The 23,329-nt window shown below is 42.4% G+C and overlaps 1 protein-coding gene and 1 long non-coding RNA gene across 3 annotated transcripts; one reads left to right on the top strand and one right to left on the bottom strand.

Moving 5' to 3' along the window:
* The first annotated feature begins 182 nt into the window (after nt 1-182).
* On the top strand, nt 183-1,593 carry LOC139554719 (uncharacterized). The gene is made up of 3 exons (XR_011670881.1): nt 183-371; nt 653-824; nt 1,300-1,593. It is a non-coding gene; the product is annotated as an uncharacterized lncRNA (long non-coding RNA).
* Nucleotides 1,594-4,119: 2,526 nt separating this feature from the next.
* Nucleotides 4,120-22,947, bottom strand: LOC139554714 (heterogeneous nuclear ribonucleoprotein R-like). Of its 2 annotated transcripts, none has more exons than XM_071367776.1 (11): nt 22,732-22,947; nt 21,797-21,962; nt 21,553-21,671; nt 21,289-21,396; nt 7,202-7,315; nt 6,804-6,980; nt 6,393-6,528; nt 6,077-6,282; nt 5,801-5,950; nt 5,587-5,708; nt 4,120-5,477 (listed from the first exon to the last, which is right to left on the bottom strand). In XM_071367776.1, the coding sequence occupies exons 2-11, from the start codon at nt 21,957-21,959 to the stop codon at nt 4,877-4,879; spliced, it is 1,896 nt and encodes a 631-aa protein (XP_071223877.1). In that variant the 5' UTR covers nt 21,960-21,962; nt 22,732-22,947; the 3' UTR covers nt 4,120-4,876. The 2 variants fall into 2 exon arrangements, with proteins under 2 accessions (XP_071223877.1, XP_071223878.1); XM_071367777.1 differs by having other exon boundaries at nt 21,797-21,989; nt 22,732-22,926.
* Between the last annotated feature and the right edge of the window lie 382 nt (nt 22,948-23,329).

Raw genomic sequence — 23,329 nt, 5'->3', positions numbered from 1 at the left:
AAGCTTCACTGTAAAACGGAAAATACTTCCAATTTAAAAAAAATTCGAGGAATATATATTTTGGTGCTGAAAAACTATTTGGGTGTTCAAAAATATACCACCACATTTCCCACGATTACCATTCACTACCGATGCACAGAAAAAGCAGTTTCCTATCGGATATATCTAAGTATCTGCCCGTTCATGGGAAGGGAGCTCTCGTCAGATTCGGAGCCCGTGAATCTTCCTCCACGCTACACTCCATGGACAACATCGTCTAGGTTGGTGAATCCTGTACAGGGCAGTCAACAGCTGCATGATCACCTACTGAATGAAGCCTTGTTGAAACAGCGACTGCATGTCCACAGTGCACTGCAGCAGCGGCGGCAGCGGTTGGCATAAAAATTACTATCTCAATCATTGTTGCATGTTATATTCATTTTTCTTCAATATTAATTATGCTGATGTGTATTGTCTACTACTGATACTGTATGGAGAAATATCTTATTTACTTTACCAGTCAAATGATGAAACCTATTGGTCATTCACCTGGTTTTGATTCATCTTGATTACTACTGATACTGTATGGAGAAATATCTTATTTACTTTACCAGTCAAATGATGAAACCTATTGGTCATTCACCTGGTTTTGATTCATCTTGATGATTGTAAGGCTGATGAAGAGGATAAGCAAGACCACAACCAGAGCAAAGGTGACACTAGGCCACTCATGAAGTGTCCAGAACATGGCATCACAGCAAGCTCCATGGACAGATGGGTCCCGAAACTACATTCCAACCTTGGATCACGCCATATCCGATAGTGTCCTCTTCACAATCGATGAGGTAGGTGTATGTTCATGAGAAACCAGTTTGTAAATGCAGACTTAAGATGAAATGACACAACCTCAACCCCTATTGTAATGTAATGCTAGATAAGTGATTCACATTTTAGTCATTGAGCAGACGCTCTTATACAGAGCAACTTACAGCAGCGAGTGCATACATTTTTTTGTACTGGTCCCCCATGGGAATCGAACACACAACCCTGGCGTCGCAAGCACCATGCTCTACCAACACAGCCACACAATAACACAGGGTCCTGTGTTATTAAGGAGTACATGTTCAATCGAAAAGGGCACTGTCACTTTTTGCAAAGTCATATCCCACCTTTCACATACATCAACACCAGTCTTGAAATCCCGAAGTTTAACAAGAGTCAATTTACTTCAACAAAAATAAAATATGTCTGCCTAAATGGTCAAAGCAAAACATGGTCCAACTTTCCTCTCATATTTAATTGTCTCTGCTGGGGCTCCAGCTGGTATCCAGCAGGCTGTCTTCAGGCTGTCCAGCAGGCTGTCTTCAGGCTGTCTTCAGGGTGTCCAGCAGGCTGTCTTCAGGGTGTCCAGCAGGCTGTCTTCAGGGTGTCCAGCAGGCTGTCTTCAGGGTGTCCAGCAGGCTGTCTTCAGGGTGTCCAGCAGGCTGTCTTCAGGGTGTCCAGCAGGCTGTCTTCAGGGTGTCCAGCAGGCTGTCTTCAGGGTGTCCAGCAGGCTGTCAGGTGGAGGAGCCACAGCGACAGTGGGTGGTGACAGTGCCAGCCTCGGGTGGCTCTCTTTGCCTACTCCAGGGTCTCCAGGCGCTGGATGGCCTCCCTCACCCGTGCAGCCAGGCTCTCCTTAAGGTCCAGGCCTTGATGTAGCTGCTTAGACAGGGAGTCTGCCTCCAACCACTCCTGCATAGGGATGTGGACACATCAAAATCACCAGAACAAATCGACAGAATAATCAGTGCAACTGTCCATAAAAATAAATATTCTATATTGAAGAAATTAAATATTATTTTCACCTTCCATTCTATGACACAGATCAGCATCAGAGATAAGAGGTATGGGGACAGGAAGATCAACGTAGTAGAGTAGCCCTGGAGTCTTTTCATCAGCCTGGGCTCGCAAATATACCAAGAGTTCATCAGGGGAGGTGTCTATGCCCACTGTGGCCCAGGCTGAAAGTTTGGGGAAATTAACAGAGGTCTTCTAAGGGGGAGAGCTGTAAAAGGGCCATCTCAACCAATATCAGACATTCCTGTGAAACAAAGCACAAGTTTGGCAACACCTCAATGGAATCTTTAAAAATATATATGGAATGCTAGGTTATCAATGGAATCCTACTGGAATATTATAGGCAAACATCAGTGAATGATTGACATCACATCTCAGAGCATCTTCAATGGATTTACTTATAAAATAATGTAATAAATTAAGGGCTCCGATTTCAAATGTTATAGATGAATAATACACAATAGAATTGGAACAAATGACACCTTACCCATAAGTCTACTCCATTTGTATAAGCCCAACCTAACTGGTCCACAGGTAGGACAGGGTGAGGGCTAGCTTGAAGGCAGCTCCCTTACAGTCTGGTGACAGAAGCAACATAGAAACACACAACTCTTATTAAATAGCATCATTTTAATATACCTTTGATTAGACATTAATACAATGCTAAATTGTTGGCAACATTAATCACATTTGCTTGTGAGATAAGGCACATCTGTGAAACAAATACACTGCCCAATTTCCAGGCACCATCTTTTTCTATCGCTTGCCCAGCCGTCGACTAAATTGTAATCTTGAAATACATTGGGATCAGTGTTGTCAATTACCACAGTAGGAACAGGTATCCATCATACAGAAGGTCAATATCAGAGTTTCTAATTGCCCAATAAAACATATGCTTAGTCAGAGGGAAAAAAAGAAAAAGGAATTCTAGTCCCTTTGCTTTCCTCGAGAAAGTTGATTGGAGATTAAGAAAGGAAATCCTTCTTCAAAAGAATGTGGCATGGGGACAGTTCAAGCAATTATCACAATGGGGTGTAGCTAAGGTTGTGTCCCAAATGGCACTCTATTCCCTATGTAGTGCACTGCTATTGACCAGGGCCCTATTGGCTGTTTAAAAGTAGTGAATTGGGTGCCATTTTAGACAGAGCCTAAGTGACAGGTGTTCGTTTTGTTTGGCGGTTTAGACCCATGTCCTTTATAGAAAGCCTAGAATCTGACTCTCTGCTTTTGTCCATTTCATTCCGTGAATTAATAGGTCTAATCTGCTTCAGAGTAATGTGGCCAAATGGCTTTAATACTACTGTGACCTACCACGCCTTGGTCGATCAGGATGACTAGGCTAACTCCCAAGTAAGGGGGACGATAACTTCAAATCTGGAGAAAGTAATTGTCTAGAGTTCCAATAACAATGCAATTATATAGAAGCTTCATTACCCTAGTTTGAGGATGCAAGGGTTGTTGTCATTGAGACCCACAAAAATAATCAATTTAAAATGTAGAACCTACATCATTCACAGTAGTATATTATTAGCAACAATAACAACAAGCGTGGCATGACTTTAGCTGGAAAATGCCCCCCTTTGATTTTAGCCGAGGTTGTAGGTGAGGAGAAACAGTACTCTAAACTTGCTCACCCGGGCCTTTTGTAAGGAACACAGTTCAGGGTGAATACGTTCCTCACTCAAGCGATGCAGCTCTCGCTTTACCACCTGGGCAAGTTTGAATAAAAGGACAAAACAAAAGACAAATAATAATAATCATGGGACCAAAGGCATTTGCTATTAGCATTTTGCTAAGACAGCAGGGCTTGAAGGGTCATCGCTACAGCAGCAGCACAGAGATTACTTCTGATATATTGCAGTTTTTTTTTTTTACTGTGTAATTGGGCCACATGGTGTTTGAGAGGTGAGTTGCAACTGATCCAATGCCTTCAGGGAAGGGGAATGCATTTAAATGATTAGTTGTTCTGGTCTTGATGTTGAGTCCAATGTAAAAGATTGCAGATTTTTTTTACCTCATCGGTATACAAATGTACAACTATTATGTTAATTTCACTTGTATATCTTTTAACTTTCATCAGATCATAAGAGGGTGGGATATCCTGGAAAATAAAGTTTTTTTTTTTTCAGTCATTCAAACATTTGTGTTCTGCCATTCATTCTTTTGGTATGACAATTTCATTGTCTCTTGATTTATTCTTGGAGCAAAAAGCAGACAAAATCTGTGAAATTTGAGGTAGGATTAGAAGTAGACTCATATACTGAATGACACCATTGAATTTGAAGTTATCTGACAATTGAATGATGCTCAACTGAGTTTTATTGAAATGGAACAAAGGTAAAAGTTATAAATACAAACATCAGAGAACAAACTGCTATGGCTTTTAAGGTAAGCCAAACCAAATTCTAACGGGCAAGTTTAAAGAAAACATAGGAAGTTATATAATAATATCAGTTTTAAAAAACACAATTGATCTACCTCTAGAAATGCTAGACATACACTTTCAACGTTACAAAACTTTTAAATTCTCCCCTTCCTGTTGATTTTCTCCATCACGGCATTTTTTTTTATATGAAGCTCTAGCCACAAGCAACTATTTACAAGCAAGTCCCTATGCTACTGTTAGAAAACAGAAATAAGGGAAACACAGGTAGGGGAGGGAGGGGCTTGGACACAAACTTTCCTGCAAGGCAATATCATGATTTTAACAGCCTCTCAGACTTTTGAAAAATAATGTCCACATTTAAAATGCTCATTGTTGGCTTTAAAAGAAACAAACACAATGTTGGAAGGTAAAAGTGATGTGCGTTTTAAGACATACGTCCCATGTAACCGTAAGAAATGATTCAGCAAAATGGTTACATTCACATCTTCAGGCCAAAATGCTATTCCAGCCAATCATGTTGTGCCAATTCTGGGGGTCTGTCCATTTCTTCTCTGAGTGAAATATTTTTTCCCCGTGAGGGATAAAAAAAAAGGGGAAAAAAAGTGTTGCCAAACTTCTTACGTTTTTTTTCTGTCTTTTATTTTATTTTGCCAAATAGTGATTTTGACGCATCTACTTCCACTGCTGCCCATAAGAATCCTGTGAAAACTCCAGGGTGTCATTACTGTAACCATAGTTACCGGAATAGTCGGCCCCTTGCTGCAGGGGCTGCTGGGCGATGGGCTGAGACCCCCAGTTCTGCTGGTTGGTCTGCCGGCGTTTGGAGTCAGGCTGGTTGAAGACGTCCGCCTTCCTCTTCCCTCCCACATTGCCCCCGCGGTTCCCCCTGGCTCCTCGGGTACCACGGCCCCTCTGTGGCTGGAAGGGTCCCCCCCGGCCCCCTCTGCCACCCCTGGGCCCTCCGACTGGTGGCCCCCTCTGGGCATAGCCCCCTCGGCTTCGTGTGGGTGGTGCTCCGCGGGCCCTAGGTGGGGGCGGACCTCCCCTGCTTGGCCGGCTGCCACGGCCCCTCATGCTGTACACGTCGTCGTAACCGTAGTAGGGGTCCTCGTAACCCCCACGGTAGTCGTGATAGTCATAGTAGTCATCGTAGTAGTCCTCGTAGCTGTAGTAGTCTGGGGGATAGGCGGCATAGCCCCCGCGGCCACCACGGCCCCTGCCCCTACCTGGTGGAGGCATGCGTGGCGGTGGGTAGTAGTAATAGTCATCATACCTGCAGAATACAGGAACAACATATCAGCTTCAATGTAATCCCACGATGGGAGATCTACTCACTTCGATAACAGAAATTAGTCAAGCACAGTCTCTCTCCGTGGCCTCACCCTGGGCTTCTGGTGGTCTGGCGATGAGCCTGCCGCTCTTTCCTCTTCTTGTCTGGGGGCTTGGCCAGGACTATCTCAATCTCCTCTCCCCCAAGCTCCTTCCCATTCATTTCTGCCATTGCCTGAGAAAAGCAGCAAGAATGTTAACACATACGAAGCAAGGTTAAAAAAAACACACAAAAACAGGAGTATGTTTTTCCCGAGAGTAACCCACCTTCACAGCTGCGTCCCTGTCCTCAAAGTGGACAAAGGCATAGTCTTTGAGCTTCTTCACCCGCTCCAACTTTCCAAACGCAGAGAAGGTCTTCTCCAGTAGCTCTTCTGTGACCGGGGTGGCCAGCTTCCTGACAAACAGGACTTTCACCTGATGACACACAAACATTACAATTCGACTCCATATTGATCTCAGTTTATGCAGAAATAGGTTATTGTAAGATAAGAAAAATGAAAGTGCGTGATTGTGAGAGAGAGCGAGCAAGCCAGGACTCACCTTAGCCATGACATCCGGATCGGGCTCAGCGACTGGATCGGCCCACTCAACAGTGACCGGGTTCCCCCACACCTTCACCTTGCCACTCATGAGGCGGCGGCGGGCCTGGGCTGCTGACTTGTGGTCCTCGTACTCCAGGAAACAGAAGCCACGATTCTTCTTCTTGTCGTCAGGCTGGTGGTAGAGAATCACTTCCTGAAGCCCCTCTGGAAGAAGAGCGAGAGACCTGCGTCACATGACTGATATCTGACTAATGATAAACCACAGAACATAAAACAATGTAAACCTAAATTGGGGTGTCTTCACTTTCACTGACCTGTGACTTTGCCGAAGTCCTCCAATATGCTCTCTCTGGTCTTGTTCTTTGGGATTGATCCAACAAACAGGCGGTTGTTTGCTACAGATATGCACACTCCAAGGTACTTCCCAGACCGGATTTCATAGTTATCACACTGAAAACAAGAGGAAAGATTGCTTTGCAGGGTTGATATGGAAGCTGGAGAAGGTCCTATGACTGGTCCAAAATGAAATGTATCACATCTTGCGCTGGTTTCCCCAGACACAGATTAAGCCTAGCGCTAGACCACAAAAAAAAAAAAAAATACACATTCAATGGAGATTCTCTATTGAAAGTGATTTTTAGTCCAGGTCTAGGCTTCATCTGTGTCCGGGAAACCAGCCACTTGGTTCTTTGAAGATGAAGACTGGACTGAATGCAGGGACTTACAAGTTTCACAGCCTCAGCTGCTGCATCCTTGCCGCAGAAGGTGATGAAGGCGTAGCCCCGGTTCTGACCCGACAGGGGGTCCATCATTAGCCTCAGGTCCCAGATAGGGCCCGCCTTTTCAAACAGTGGCACCAGCTCGTCTTCATACAGATCTCTAGGGATCTTTCCCACAAACACCTGAATTCAGAAAACAGAGACTAGATCAGTCAGGGTTCCACAATGTGATCGGATGAGCTCCTTTGATACTTTAGCAGGGGAAGACTGCTGTAGTGTTGCTGTAAACTTCTCTGTTGACATCCTTGGGGCCACAGTCTTTCAAACGCCTCTCTTCTCTACATCCGTCAAAGGCTTTGCCACGATGACCCTTTCAAATAATGTTACATCTCCGGCAGCTTTACCTCAGTTCCAATCCCAGGCTGTGCTCCTTGGAACACTTCCTCTGGTGGAGGCCCGCCGTATTTCCTCTGTCCCGTAGTTACGTCCAGGGTGTATCCTGTCCGCTCCAGCAGAGCCTGGGGAACACGTAGACTTCAGCATAACCACTACACCACATGAGCGGGAACACACACACACACACACACACACACACACTAAAGCCCCCAAAAATCCCATGACGGAAACTTCCCACTGGGCACAAACTGGTTAAAGCAACATTGTTTCAAAGTAATTTGTCAACAGTGACGTGGAAAAATACACGTTTGAGGGCGAAATTTCAAAACCACATGGTTAACAATTTTCAACATAGAGAGCAGAGCCTATGTATAAAGTGTTGAATCTGCATCTTTCAAACATGTCAGATCTTCAACGTTATATCCACTATAAGAAAAAACAATATGCTGGGAAGCACCTCATATGGGAAAGTTGGTCTCTCTACAGGTATCCCATTGGGTCTCCCATGAAGGGTGTTAACCAAGCCCATCCATTTTTAGCTTTGATATTTGTCACCGACTATCAATGTGCTATCGTGAGACTGATTGACCGATCCCGCAAAACGGTGCAATATGCAGTTCGCCTAATTTCAGCTTGTGACAAAATCAGCAAGTGTGGAGAATCATCTAAACCGCTATGAAATATATATTCAATAACCAAAACTATTGTATTATCAGCTGGTGTACAAAACCGAAAGTAAGACACGCAAAAACGAAATAGAGCATAGAACAGATCTACTGCCTCATTTCAATGAGAATGACAGATCTTTAACTCACATGGGTCGGGTCTCCCAAAATGTTCCATATATTCATTACTGCTATCAAAGTCATTTCCAAAAGGGTAGGTTTAACAGAGCAAATGAAATGGAACCATGCTTTATAAGTCATATCATCAAATTATACTATTTAGGGGTATATAGCATTTGCGAAGTCAAAAGTTCAATTCAATCCAGAGTTCGAAAAAAAAAAAAAAAAGACACTGCGTTCAAAAGTTTGGGGTCACTTAGAAATGTCCTTGTTTTCCATGAAAACATTCATGAAATTAGTTGCAAAACGAATAGGAAATATAGTCAAGACATTGACATGGTTATAAATAATGATTTTTTTATTGAAATAATTGTCTACTTCAAACTTTGCTTTCGTCAAAGAATCCTCCATTTGCAGCAATTACAGACTTGCAGGCCTTTGGCATTCTAGTTGTCAATTTGAGGTAATCTGAAGAGATTTCACCCCATGCTTCCTGAAGCACCTCCCACAAATTGGATTGGCTTGATGGGCACTGCTTAGGTACCATACGGTCAAGGTGCTCCCACACCATTCAATAGGGTTGAGATCGGGTGACTGTGCTGGCCACTCCGTTATAGACAGAATACCAGCTGACTGCTTTATCCCTAAATAGTTCATGCATAGTTTGGAGCTGCGCTTTGGATCGTTGTCCTGTTGTAGGAGGAAATTGGCTCCAATTAAGCGCCGTCCACAGGGTATGCAAAATGGAGTGATTTCCTTTTTCTATGATCCCTTGTACCCTGTACAAATCTCCCACTTTTCCACCGCCAAAGCACCCCCAAACCACCACATTGCCTCCACCACGACTGACAGATGGCGTCAAGCACTCCTCCAGCATCTTCATTTTTTCTGCGTCTCACGAATGTTCTTCTTTGTGATCCGAACACCTCAAACTGAGATTTGTCTGTCCATAACACCCCTCCCCCCCCCCAATCTTCCTCTGTCCATTGTGTGTTCTTTTGCCCATCTTAATCTTTTATTTTTATTGGCCAGTCTGAGATAAGGCTTTTTCTTTGCAACTCTGTCTAGAAAGCCAGCATCCCGGAGTCACCTCTTCATTGTTGACGTTGAGACTGGTGTTTTGCGGGTACTATTTAACCCGTCCCACCTCGCCAACAGCCAGTGAAATTGCATGGCGCCAAATTCAAACAGCAGAAATCTCATAATTAAAATTCCTCCAACATACAAGTATTGTACACCATTTTAAAGATAAACTTCTTGTTAATCCAGCCACAGTGTCTGATTCCAAAAAGGCTTTACGGCTAAAGCACACCTTGCGATTATGTTAGGTCAGTGCCTGGCCACAGAAAACCAAACAGCCATTTTCCAAAGAAGACAGAAATAGCGTTAAAATGAATCACTAATTGATGATCTTCACCGGATGGCACTCCCAGGACTCCATGTTAGACAATAAGTGTGTGTTTTGTTCGATAAAGTTCATCTTTATGTCCAAATACCTCCTTTTTGTTCGCGCGTTTAGTCCAGTAATCCAAATGCACAAAGCGCGCTCACAAAGCCCAGACGAAAAGTCAAAAAAGTTCCATTATAGTTCGTAGAAACATGTCAAACGATGTATATAATCAATCTTTAGGATCATCATAAATCTTCAATAATATTCCAACCGGACAATTCCTTTGTCATTAGAAAGGAAAGGGACTCGCGCTCACGGCCGCGCGCGATAAACAACAAGGCTTTCAGCCTCACCATTGGTTGAAACAGCTATTATTCCCTCCCCTTTCACAGTAGAAGCCTGAAATAACTTTCTAAAGACTGTTGACATATAGTGGATGCCGTAGGAAGTGCAATCTGACCCCATAGACACAGTATATTAGATAGGCAATCACTTAAAAATACAAACCTCAGATTTCCCACTTCCTGGTTGGATTTTTCTCAGGTGTTTGCCTGCCATATGAGTTCTGTTATACTCACAGACATTATTTTAACAGTTTTGGAAACTTTAGAGTGTTTCCTATCCAAATTATATGCATATTCTAGCTTCTGGGCCTGAGTAGCAGGCAGTTTACTCTGGGCACCGTATTCATCCAAGCTACTCAATACTGCCCCCCGTTCCCAAAGAAGTTAATGAAGCTAACAGTTGAGGACTTGTGAAGCGTCTGTTTCTCAAACTAGACACTCTAATGTACTTGTCCTCTTACTCAGTTGTGCACTGGGGCCTCCCACTCTTTCTATTCTGGTTAGAGCCTGTTTGCTCTGTGAAGGGAGTAGTACACAGTTTTGTACGAGCTCTTCAGTTTCTTGGCAATTTCTCACATGGAATAGCCTTCATTTCTCAGAACAAGAATAGACTGGCGAGTTTCAGAAGAAAGTTGTGTGTTTCTGGCCATTTTGAGCCTGTAAGAAAACCCACAAATGCTGATGCTCCAGATATTCACCTAGTCTAAAGAAGGACAGTTTTATTGCTTCTTTAAATCAGGACAACAGTTTTCAACTGTGCTAACATAATTGCAAAAGGATTGTCTAATGATCAATTAGCCTTTTAAAATGATAAACTTGGATCTGTACGTCTATGTAGATATTCCATAAAAAAATTCAATTTCCAAATACAATAGTCAATTACAACATTAACAATGTTTAGACTGTATTTCTGATCAATTTGATGTTATTTTAAAAATGGACAAAAAAAGTGCTTCTCTTTCAAAAACCAGAACATTTCTATGTGACCCCAAACATTTGAACGGTAGTGTATAGGCCTAGGGTTCCAATCTTTGGCTGATTTCAAATGTAATCTTTAAGTTAATAACTAATATATTGTATTCACCTTTCTATCGCAACAAAAAATCTAAGTTAAAGAAAAGGAATAAATCAAAAACTTTAAAATGCACTTTAAAGTCAAATTTTATTTAGTCCCATATTCTTTAATTTAGATTTTTTTTATAAGGAGACATGAATCCAACACAACAATTGTACATTTTTATGACAAATGAATTAAAGCCAGACAGTCAGCGGCACAAAAGATAAATCTTCTTCAAATGTTGATATTTGGTTGAGTTGACAACCAAACACAAACTTTTGCAATACAGTAAATAGCCTATTAATTCAAGAAGTTAAATTACATGTTGGATTCACGTCATTTGATTAGCAGTCTTATGGCTTAGTGGTAGAAGCTGTTAAGAAGCCTTTTGGACCTAGACTTGGCGCTACAATACCGCTTTCCGTGTGGTAGCAGTAGGGTTGCAAAGGGTCGGAAACGTTCCGGTAAATTTCCGAAAATTTGATGTGGGAAGTTAACCTGTTTGGGCTGCAGGGGCAGTATTGAGTAGCCTGGATAAAAGGTGCCCATTTCAAACGGCCTCGTACTCAATTCTTGCTCGTACAATATGCATATTATTATTACTATTGGATAGAAAACACTCTAGTTTCTAAAACCGTTTGAATTATATCTGTGAGTAAAACAGAACTCATTTAGCAGCAAACTTCCTGACAGGAAGTGGAAAATCTGAAATCGATGCTCTGTTCTAGGGCCTGCCTATAAATGTGCTTGATATGTATTAGTATACATGCACTTCATACGCCTTCCACTAGATGTCAACAGGCAGTGAGAGAAGAAATGGAGTGTATAACTTGATCTGAGGTCGAATAAAAGCTCTTGGCATGACGTGACACCAATTTCCTGTTTTCTGGAACGCGCGAGAAGGGACCTGGTATTGCCTTCTGAAAAGCTGTCGTTATAGACGACTAATATCTCCGGCTTTGATTTTATTTGATAAATGTGACAATATCATCGTAAAGTATGTTTTTTCAATATAGTTTTAATTCGATTATTGAAATTTTTTCGGGACGTTAGGCGTGTTGCTTTGTCTGCGTTTGTTCACGAAGGAGAGCTTTGCGCCACTTTGCTAGCTTTCCGTGCTAATTGACTGGAGAAGAGGACATTCTAAAACCAAACAACGATTGTTCCCGACAAAGGACCCCTTGTACAACATTCTGATGGAAGATCATCAAAAGTAGGACCCATTTTATGATGCTATTTCATATATATCTGTCGAACATGTGTACTATTAGTTTGCGCCCAGATTTTGGGCACTCTCTCGCTATAACTAAGCTGGATGTCGTAATGAAGTTATTTTTAGAATTCTAACACGACGATTGCATTAAGAACTAGTGTATCTATCATTTCCTATACAACATGTATTTTTTAGTAACGTTTATGAATAGTTATTTGGTGAGAATAGTTGAGTGTCATAAAAATATCCGGACATTCTGGGAAAAAGATGCTACGTTAGCACAATGTATAACCACTGATTTCAGCTCTAAATATGCACATTTTCGAACAAAACATAAGTGTATGTATAACCTGATGTTATAGGACTGTCATCTGATGAAGCTTATCAAGGTTAGTCAAAAATTATATATCTTTTGCTGGTTTGTTACGATCGCTAACTTTTGCTGCTGGTAAATGGCTTGTGTTTCTGGCTATTGTGGTAAGCTAATATAATGCTATATTGTGTTTTCGCTGTAAAACACTTAAGAAATCGGAAATATTGTCTGGATTCACAAGATGCTTGTCTTTCATTTGCTGTACACCATGTATTTTTCAGAAATGTTTTATGATGAGTATTTAGGTATTTCACGTTGGTGTCTGTAATTACTCTGGCTGCTTCGGTGCTATTTGTGACGGTAGCTGTGATGGTAGCTGCAATGTAAAACTGATTTATACCTCAAATATGCACATTTTTCGAACAAAACATAGATTTATTGTATAACATGTTATAAGACTGTCATCTGATGAAGTTGGTTCTTGGTTAGTTAGGTTGGTTTTGTGCATGCTACCTGTGCTGTGAAAAATGTCTGTCCTTTTTTGTATTTGGTGGTGAGCTAACATAAATATACGTGGTGTTTTCGCTGTAAAACATTTTAAAAATCTGACATGTTGGCTGGATTCACAAGATGTTTATCTTTCATTTGCTGTATTGGACTTGTTAATGTGTGAAAGTTAAATATTTCAAAAAAAATATCTTTTGAATTTCACGCCCTGCACTTGAAGTGGCTGTTGTCATATTGTGCCCGGCTTCGGGCTTGCAGCCCAAAGAAGTTTTAAGCCCGGGAATTTTGCTTAAATTCATTAAAAGAAAAAGTTTGCTTATAACAGTGAACCTTTTTTGTGTGGGATACACAAAGCAATTCTAGGTCTTGCGGCATATTTTCATTAAACTATCACCAATTCAACGGAATTGCAACCCTCTGCATTCACAGTGCATTCTTCCATCACATGTGCAGCTGATTCTCAAGATCTTGCACACTAATGAGATGCTATTGAGCCCGCACTACTATACTGAGCCAAGGACTAAATGCTTTCTGGTAAGTTTTGATTTCAATACTGGGTGGTGTGAGTATATTTTATATGACATGATTTTTCGTAAACTAGTAAATAGTAGCCTAAAGCAAAGTGTGTTTAAATCATTTCAAACTTGTTAACAATTTCTGCTAGTTGGTTTTTGCTACCATGTGGGTTTAGCTTGCTTGAGCCTGCTAACTGAGGAGTGTTAATTCACCTGTTTCCATACATTTTTCATTTTTAAATATTTATCGTACAAAGGAGTTGTTTAATCTAACTGCTTAACTATTTATCTGTACATGGAATTGTAGTTATTTTTTCTTCTCATTCTTTTCAGGAAAAATCCACAGGCAATATCTGGTGTGGAGACATTTCTCTGCAGCTAATGTAGAAGGAAAAGCTGTGTACATTTGCAAATACTGTGCCAAATCATATGTGAAGAATGCAACAAAGATGCAGAATCATCTGGCCAAATGCATAAAGTTCCCTCAGCGCTCACAACAAGAAACTTCTGACAAAAGTCCCTCTACTTCTATTCGAGGTGAAAATGATTAATCAGACACCTTATCGATAGCAACAGCTCATGTACCTCCTGGAATCAGAAGTTTCTTTTTACTCAAATGGAGGAACGTAGTCAGAGAAATGCTGATGAATGTCTTGCTCGAGCTGTGTATGCAACTGGTTCACCTCTGATGCTCACAAGCAATGTGTATTGGAGGAGATTTCTGAATGTTCTTTGCCCAGCATACACCCCTCCAACCAGACATGCTTTTTCTACTCATTTGCTGGATGCCGAGTTCAGAGTTCAAGTGAAGGTCAAGCAAATCATAGAGAAAGCAGACTATCTCTGATGGATGGTTGAATGTTCGTGGGCAAGGAATAATTAACTACATCTCCACCACTCAACCAGTATTCTACAAGAGCACAGACAAGGGACAACAGACACACCGGTCTCTACATTGCAGATGGGGTGAAGGCAGTCATCAATGACCTTGGACCACAGCTGCCCAGCAACACCTGTTGGGGTGGTGTTGTCATCATGTTTGACAGTCTCCTGCAGGGGAAGGAGTCTCTCCAAGAAATGGCCATAACACAGTCTGCCGATATGGACAGCCCCATCAAGACAATCCTCCTGGATGATTGGGAGAGAGTGGTAAGCTGCCCGAAACCTATAGCAGTAGCCATCCTGTCTGATGTTCAGACTCTGCTTGCAGATTTAAGAGAAGAAATCCATACTGCCTTGCCCACTTTACTGTTGCTCCAAGCAGAGGAAACGGCAGTTCTGATAAACATCAAAAAGCGCGAAGACTTCTGCCTGAAGCCCATACACGCCGCAGCGTACATGTTGGACCAAGTATTCTGGCAAGAGCATCTTGTCTGGTGCAGAGATCAACAAGGCCTATGGTGTCATCACTACCATGTCTCGCCACCTTGGCCTGGATGAGGGCAAGGTTCTTGGCAGTCTGGCGAAGTACACTTCCAAGCAAGGGCTTTGGGATGGAGATGCAATATGGCAGTCGTGCCAACATATCTCATCAGCCACCTGGTGGAAGGGACTTTGTGGATCTGAGGCTCTTTTCCCTGTTGCCTCCATCATCCTCCAAATCCCACCAACATCAGCCACCTCAGAGAGCAATTGGTCCTTGTTTGGGAACACACACACACTAAAGCACGCAACAGGCTGACCAATACAAAGGTTAAAAAAAATTGGTGGCTACCGGGCAAATTTTTGGCTTTTTGAGCCTGACAACAAGCCATCCTCAACAAGGTTAGAAAGTGACAGTGAAGATGAGGCCTCAGTCTGATGTTCAAGAGGTGGACATTGAGGATGTCCAGGATGAAGACATGGAAGCCTGAGAGGAAGGCAAACAAAGCTTTAGTTTCTAGAAACTATCATTTTACATTTTTGGGAGATGCGATGGATCATTGGGGATCATTTAATATTCCCTTTTGTTGTTCAGTGAAATCCTCCCATGTGAAGAGGCAACTCATTTAAGTAAAGTTCAATTCGTAACATTTTATTGTAATTTTTTTTATTTCTAGTGGAAGGATTTAATCATTTGCAATTATGTCTACTTATAAGGTTAAAAGGTTTATGTTTCTGTCTCCATATGATACGGTAAAAATATCCAATGCAAAAAAACATCTACATTTATATGGTATTCATTCCCATATATTCCAGTGAATTACCATATATTCCCACAGAAAGTTTCCACCTCTGAACATTTCCCAAAATGTGCAACCCTATGCAGCAGAGAACAGCCTATGACTAGGGTGGCTGGAGTCTGACAGTTAGGGCCTTCCTCTGACACCGCCTGGTATAGAGGTCCTTATGGCAGTAATACTGGGCCGTACACACTACCCTCTATAGCGCCTTGCGGTCGAAGGCCAAGCAGTTGCCATACCAGGTGGTAATGGAACCAGTCAGGTTGCTCTCGATGGTGCAGCTGTAAAACCTTGAGGATCTGAGGACCCATGCCAAATCTTTTCAGTCTCCCGAGGGGGAATAGGCATTGTTATGCCCTCTTCACGATTGTCTTGGTGGGTTTGGACCATGATAGTTTGTTGGTGATGTGAACACCAAAGAACTTGAAGATATCAACCTGCTCCACTTACAGCCCTGTTGATGAGAATGGGTGCGTGCTCGGCCCTCCTTTTCCTGTAGTCCACGATGTTACCTACCCTTACCACCTGGGGGCGGCCCGTCAGGAAGTCCAGGATCCAGTTGCAGAGGGAGGTGTTTAGTCTCAGGGTCCTTAGTGTAGTGATGCGCTTTGAGAGTACTATGGTGTTGAATGCTGAGCTATAGTCAATGAACAGCATTCTCACATTGGTGTTCCTTTTGTCCAGGTGGGAAAGGGCAGTGTTGAGAGCAATCAAGATTGCGTCATCAGTGGATCTGTTGAGGCGGTATGCAAATTGGAGTGGGTCTAGGGTTTCTGGGATGATGGTGTTGATGTGGGCCATGACCTGACTTTCAAAGCCCCCAAGGCGCATATTGAAGATGTTAGAATGGTTCACATCTACTTTCTCAGCCAACAAGATGAGTAACGAACAGCAAAAGCACTAGCCTGTCACTCTACTAAACCCGATAGTACAAAAGTTGACCTATTCTATTGGTCAGCTTGTCATTCTGTGCGAGAAATAAATATTCCAAAACAGACTGGGACAGTTGTGAAACGACAGTTCAAATTAATACAACCACTGTATATCAAAAAACCTTTTAAAAGCAACGATGCTGATGCAACAGATCAGAACATTTAGCCTAAATGTATTGATAAACTACTAGGCTATTTCTTCACAATATGAGCACAGCAATGCACACATAGCAGTAGGCTACAGTGGTTCCTCCTTTAAAGGTTGCGAGCTTACACAGCAGGACTTAAGAGGTCATTTGTGGTTTAGTATGGTACCCTGCGTCACCACTTCATTGCTCCAGACCACCACAAGGGGGAGTTAGAGCACTGATTATGCTTTTGGGTCCTACTGTGTCTCTGACAATGAATGGGCGACATAAACCTAAATAGAAACTGATAATTGTGCACGACTTCAGTATTACTTACTAAAACTGTTGTTACACTTAGTTTCTTATTATTTTATTACGATTATTTTGCTCTTACTGTAGTACTGTAGCCCACTCCCGATCGGTCATGTTGTACAGTGCCTGAGTGGCGCAATGGTCTAAGGCAGTGCATGCTGTGTTGCTACAGACGCTGGTTCAATATCCCTGCCGCCTTCGACTGGGAGACCCATGAGATGACTGTAGGTTTTTGGTTTTTCTCCCTCTAAAAACAGAAAAAATTCTAAATAACAAACTGGCTTCATTTACAAATTAGTAACAAATGTCTCACCCCATGTTCAAGAATGGCCTTTTTCCTCACTCATTTTACATTTGAAAACAAAATCTCCTAAATATAATTTTTTAAACATTATTATTATAAATGTAGAATTATATAAAAGCCTGTTGGATATTCTCACATATATATTATTAACCCTGTTATTAGCAGGACAATATAAACTCAGAAGAAAAAAAACGTTGTTACCCCCCCAGATGTTACCCCACTCTTCCACCAAGGCACCTGCAAGTTCCCAGACATTCCTGGGGGGAATGGCCCTAGCCCTCACCCTCCGATCCAACAGGTCCCAGACGTGCTCAATGGGATTGATATCCGGGCTCGTCGCTGACCATGGCAGAACACTGACATTCCTGTCTTGCAGGAAATCCCACACAGAACGAGCAGTATGGCTGGTGGCATTGTCATGCTGGTGGGTCATGTCAGGATGAGCCTGCAGGAAGGGTACCACGAGGGAGGATGTCTTCCCTGTAACACATAGCATTGAGATTGCTTGCAATGACAACAAGCTCAGTCCGATGATGCTTTGACACACCGCCCCAGACCACGACAGACCCTCCACTTCCAAATCGATCCCGCTCCAGAGTACAGGCCACGGTGTAACGCTTATTCCTTCAACGATAAACGTGAATCCGACCCTCACCCCCGGTGAGACAAAAACGCGACTCGTCAGTGAAGAGCACTTTTTGCCAGTCCTGTCTGGTCCAGCGACGGTGGGTTTGTGCCCACAGGTGACGTTGTTGCCGGTGATGTCTGGTGAGGACCTGCCTTAAAACAGGCCTACAAGCCCTCAGTCCAGCCTCGCTCAGCCTATTGCGGACAGTCTGAGCACTGATGGAGGGATTGTGCGTTCCTGGTGTAACTCGGTCATTTATTGTTGCCATCCTGTACCTGTCCCGCAAGTGTGATGTTTGGATATACTGATCCTGTGCAGGTGTTGTTACACGTGGTCTGCCACTGCGAGGACGATCAGCTGTCCTTCCTGTCTCCCCGTAGCGCTGTCTTGGGCGTCTCACAGTACGGACATTGCAATTTATTGCCCTGGACACATCTGCAGTCCTCATGCCTCCTTGCAGCATGCCTAAGGCACATTCATACAAATGAGCAGGGAACCTGGGCATCTTTCTTTTGGTGTTTTTCAGAGTCAGTAGAAAGGCATCTTTAGTGTCCTACGTTTTCATAACTGTGACCTTAATTGCCTACCGTCTGTAAGTGTCTTAACAACCGTTCCACAGGTGCATGTTCATTAATTGTTTATGGTTCATTGAACAAGCATGGGACACAGTGTTTAAACCCTTTACAACGAAGATCTGTGAAGTCATTTGGATTTTTACAAATTATCTTTGAACGACAGGGTCCTGAAAAAGGAACGGTTCTTTTTTTTGCTGAGTTTATATTATCAGATGTGCCATTAGCAATAAACATGATCAACTGTAGCCCAACTGATGTGGCATAGTGGCTATAAATACATAGGCTGAAGCATGGGGTTTGTCAATCTGCATTTACCCCATTGGACCACATCCCAGGGATTTTTCTGTATAGAAACATTTTCAGTGTAAACTTAAACGACTAAAACCAGATAAAGTACGTAGAAAATATGAAGGACTTATATACACACACTTTTTTATAAATGGTGTGGACACCCCTTCAAATGAGTGGATTCGGTTATTTCAGCCACACCTGTTGCTGACAGATGTATAAAAATTGAGCACAGCTATGCAATCTCCATCGAGAAACTATTTGGCAGTAGAATGGCCTTACTGAAGAGCTCCGTGACTTTCAACATGGCACAGTCATAGCATGCCACCTTTCCAACAAGTGTTTTAGTTTCTGCCCTGCTAGAGCTTCCACAGTCAACTTTAAGTGCCGTTATTGTGAAGTGGAAACATAGGAGCAACAACGACTCACTACCGAGTTCCAAACTGACTCTGGAAGCAACATCGGCACAAGAACTGTTAATCTGGAGCTTCACGAATGGGTTTCCATGGCCGAGCAGCCGCACACAAGCCTAAGATCACCATGCACAATCCCAAGCGTCGGCTGGAGTGATTTAAAGCTCGCCGCCATTGGAGCAGTGGAAATGCGTTCTCTGGAGTGATTAATCCCGCTTCACCATCTGGCAATCGGACGGGCGAATCTGGGTTTGGCGGATGCCAGGAAAACTACCTGCCCGAATGCATAGTGCCAACTGTAAAGTTAGGTGGAGGAGGAATAATGGTCTGTGGCTGTTTTTCATGGTTCGGGCTAGGCCCCTTAGTTTCAGTGAAGGGAAATCTTAACGCTACAGCATAAATTAACATTTTAGACGATTCTATGCTTCCAACTTTGAGGTAACAGTTTGGGAAAGGCCCTTTCCTGTTTCAGCATGACAATGCCCCCATGCACAAAGTGAGGTCCATACAGAAATGGTTTGTCGAGATCAGTGTGGAAGAACTTGACTGGCCTGCACAGAGCCCTGACCTCAACCCCATCAAACATCTTTTGGATGAGTTGGCATGCCGACTGCGTGCCTGGCCTAATGGCCCAACATCAGTGCCCGACCTCACTAATGCTTGTGGCTGAATGGAAGCAAGTCCCCACAGCAATGTTCCAACATATAGTGGAAAGCCTTCCCAGAAGAGTGGAGGCTGTTTTAGCAGCAAAGGGGGAACCAACTCCGTATTAATGCTCATGATTTTGGAATAAGACGTTCGACGGGTAGGCGTCCATATACTTTTGGCCATGTTCTGTATTAAGATCATGTTTGAGAAGTAATAAATCACCCAAATAAAAGCTACGTCAGGGAGAATGAAAGATTAAAAAAAAAATATGGCATTCAGGAGTATTTGTCATGGCATGGGTCCCCATTTATTTTGTTGTTTGAGTCACTCAGATAGGGAAAGGGGATATATAGTCAGTTGCACAACTGAGTGCATTCAACCGAAATGTTTCTTCCACATCTTACCCAACCCCTCTAAATCAGAGAGGTGCGGAGGGCTGCCTTAATCAACGTCATCAGTTTCCATATGTAGAATTGCAGGAAATTATTTTTAAAATGCCAACTTTTTCACGTAGCCTCATGGCAAAATGTGTTAAATTGTGAAAAATTTGCTCTAAAACAGCTCAAATTGTATCACTGTGGTCAACGGGAGGGCCTCAAATTATAATTATTTACAATTGTTATTCACAAAGAGAAATATTTTGGGGTTTCTATTACAAAGTATGTCATTGCCCTTTTAAGACACCATTGCCCCCTTTAGGCGCAGCAGATCTCTTAAACCATGCTGTAAACTCCGGTTGTAACTGCATGTTTCTTTACGATGGCACGCGCAATTGTACGAGTAAAGAAATAACCGTGGTAGCAATGGAAAGCTGGGATCCCCTCTTTCTTAACAAAGGCCAAAGTGGCTTTCAAAAGTGCTCTCCCCCTCCCAATTCCTGTAAAAAAATAAATAGTGCATCGTCTGCTTGTAGGAATACTTGCCCTCCCTGTGGGCCTCACTTGAATATGCCTCAAGAGAAATATTTATCCCGCATTGAACACACAACAAGCAGACTAGGTAAATAGGTAAACTATTCTACTACGGGGTTCTCAGATTTTGCTTTAATAACATTACATGGCAAAAATAATATAACAGAGCTGGGTTTCACAAACGCATTGTAGCACTAAGGTCATCTTTCGTCCATCCGTTTTGGGAAACCCAGCACTGAAAAGTTACATCATGAGTGATAAAGTATAGGCTTTGAATTGCTTTGCCAGCAGCTACAGTAGGCTACACACCGCTGTTTGAGTTGAGCGCCACGGTGGTGCGCATTATAAAACTATTTAATTCCCTTTATTTGAACATCAGCAAACAATCATGCATGTCAGTTCAACACACAGTGTAACAGAGAAAATACATTTGGGATTTTTCTCTCTCTGTAGAACAGACATGCTTCTTTTGGCCTATTAGGTTAATAAGTCATTACCAAACTAGCCCACCTAGAGATTTTTATTGTGGGTCTACACCGATCTCAAAAATGACCTCTCCAGAATCCATATGATGGAAATCCATCGCAGTGACAGAGAACTTTAACCCCTGCACACACAGAACAGGTTATATCTAAGCAACTGAATCAACGTTCAAAAATAATCATTTTACCTTGATCTTGGACTCATCAGGCCCCTTGGTGGATTCTTGTACTTTATTTCCTTGCTTTTCCCTCTGTCTGTAAGTCTTCATGACTCCACAAAGGAAAGCACTTTTGTTCTGGAAAGCAAACCACAGCACAGTTGATTCATGTACTGGAGTTATGAGCAGAGGAAAATGTATAGACCCCTCCATGTCAACTTCTTAAGACTCATGATTCATCATCCAAAATGACTTGCATATATACTATTTCATTCCACTTCCTCTGTAACTCACCTGCACATGGGACAGGTCACTTTCTTTGAACTGCAACAGTACAGACAGCGCTCCCTCTTCATTGAACTCCCGCAGAGCATCGATGGCCCTCTCGTCCAGGTCAGCATACGCCACCAACCCTGGTGGTACAAGACAGATTCCTACTATTACAACCTGGCCTATCTCCTCTTCATGGAACCTCGAGCAACATCACGCTTCTTTGTAAAATGGATTAGACTCAGCTATTGTTTGACAGATTCCCCACCGGTTGAGAATACGTTGTCGAGACTCTCTGCCACTTTCTGCGGCAGTCCGGCATCGATTAGTGTCTGGTAGTTCTCTGTGTGCTCGGATTCGGCAGTGACTTCCATAGGCTCCTCTTCCTCCCTCACCTGGGCAGAACTACCATTCACCTCGGCGGCAGCCATTCTCTTGAGAGAAAATAGACAAGACAAAAACTGGATTTCAGTTAGAATGTTCCACATTAGAACATATATTTGTTTGAGCTGCTTTTACAGATCAAGACATTAACAACTTGTATGGAACATAAACTTGAACTTTTCTAACATACATGGTTTACATTTGGTCCTGCTGCAATAGTAACTTCTAGTATTCTAAATAGTTCAGCTAGCTCACATTGGCACAAATAGTTCAGCTAGCTCACAAAGATATTATAAATCCATTAGAAAAGTAAAACTATTCATTTTAATACAGGCAACCATGAGGTCTGAAAGATCAAATACCCGGGGACAAGTGAACAGTAAGTTTATATCGCAGGCAAGCTAGTTAGTGAACGCCAACAGCCAGTCAACAAAAACAGTGATTAAACTAGCTAGGTGGTTTAACAAGCAGTTTTTTGTTGTTGTTGAAGCTAGCCTGGCTGGTGGTGTATTTTTTTGGCTAGCACCGTCCCGCCCCCTTCCAATAGCTAGCTAGCTAGTTATTCGCTACATAGCTAGACAAATGCGACTGAATTCACAATTTTGAATACTTACAAACCCAAAAATAAACGTTTAGCGTTATAAATACCAACATAAAAAACATAAAACCCTGTATCAAAGTTCATAAACTTAGCCGAGCAAATAGCTAACGTTAGCTAGCAGGGTTGGCTAAAGGCCTTGTTAGCTTGCTGGACACCTTTCAGAATTCAAACAAATCACCCGCCAAGAGGTGAAACACGAATAATTCGCAAACGCTTACCTATCTTCTCCAGGAAAATAACAGTATCGAAAAAATATATTTTGCAACAATCAACCAAAATAGTTATCCAATATGAATAGTATGGTTGAATCTACCCACGAGACAGTTTGAGACTGTCCAGTCGCTCGCAAAACACCAGCACCACTCTGCGACGAAGTGGTACGCATCAACCTAACTATAGCCCCTTACAATCGTAACCAATCGAAGTGGTTAGTCAGGTATTGACATGACTTTCAACCAATAAAAAGTCTCAAATTCTTAATGAGAACATATTCGGATTTCGACCTGCACAATGTTGTGATTGAATTACAGCATAAACGTACTGAACGGAATGAGTGAAAACAAATTTAGTTACGAAAGCTTGGCGATGGACATCAGATTTTATATGGACGAGATGTGATTATTGTAATCAGTGTTAGAACTGGTGTTGATTTGATTGGACTGCATGTCACAGCTGAATGTGTGCAGTTCAAAACTCAGACTTTCAAAAATATGGCACCCCTGAAATGAAATACTCAGCTGTCATAATAAATGTGCCTGACTTCAAGATAAACATTCTACAGTGGTATTGAAAGTAATCACAAAAAAACTCTCCCAG

The sequence above is a fragment of the Salvelinus alpinus genome, chromosome 26 (assembly GCF_045679555.1).
Source record: "Salvelinus alpinus chromosome 26, SLU_Salpinus.1, whole genome shotgun sequence".
NCBI lineage: Eukaryota > Metazoa > Chordata > Actinopteri > Salmoniformes > Salmonidae > Salvelinus > Salvelinus alpinus.
Note: the sequence above shows the minus strand (reverse complement) of the source record. Positions and strands in the feature narration are given on the sequence as shown.

Excerpts from the sequence above, each read along its gene's own strand:
- LOC139554714 (XM_071367776.1), bottom strand. The coding sequence starts at position 21,959 with ATGGCTGCCGCCGAGGTGAATGGTAGTTCTGCCCAGGTGAGGGAGGAA. Across the intron at positions 5,709-5,800 it reads ACAGGGACGCAGCTGTGAAG|GCAATGGCAGAAATGAATGG; the intron begins GTGGGTTACTCT and ends TGCTTTTCTCAG. Across the intron at positions 5,478-5,586 it reads CAGACCACCAGAAGCCCAGG|GTATGATGACTATTACTACT; the intron begins GTGAGGCCACGG and ends TGTATTCTGCAG.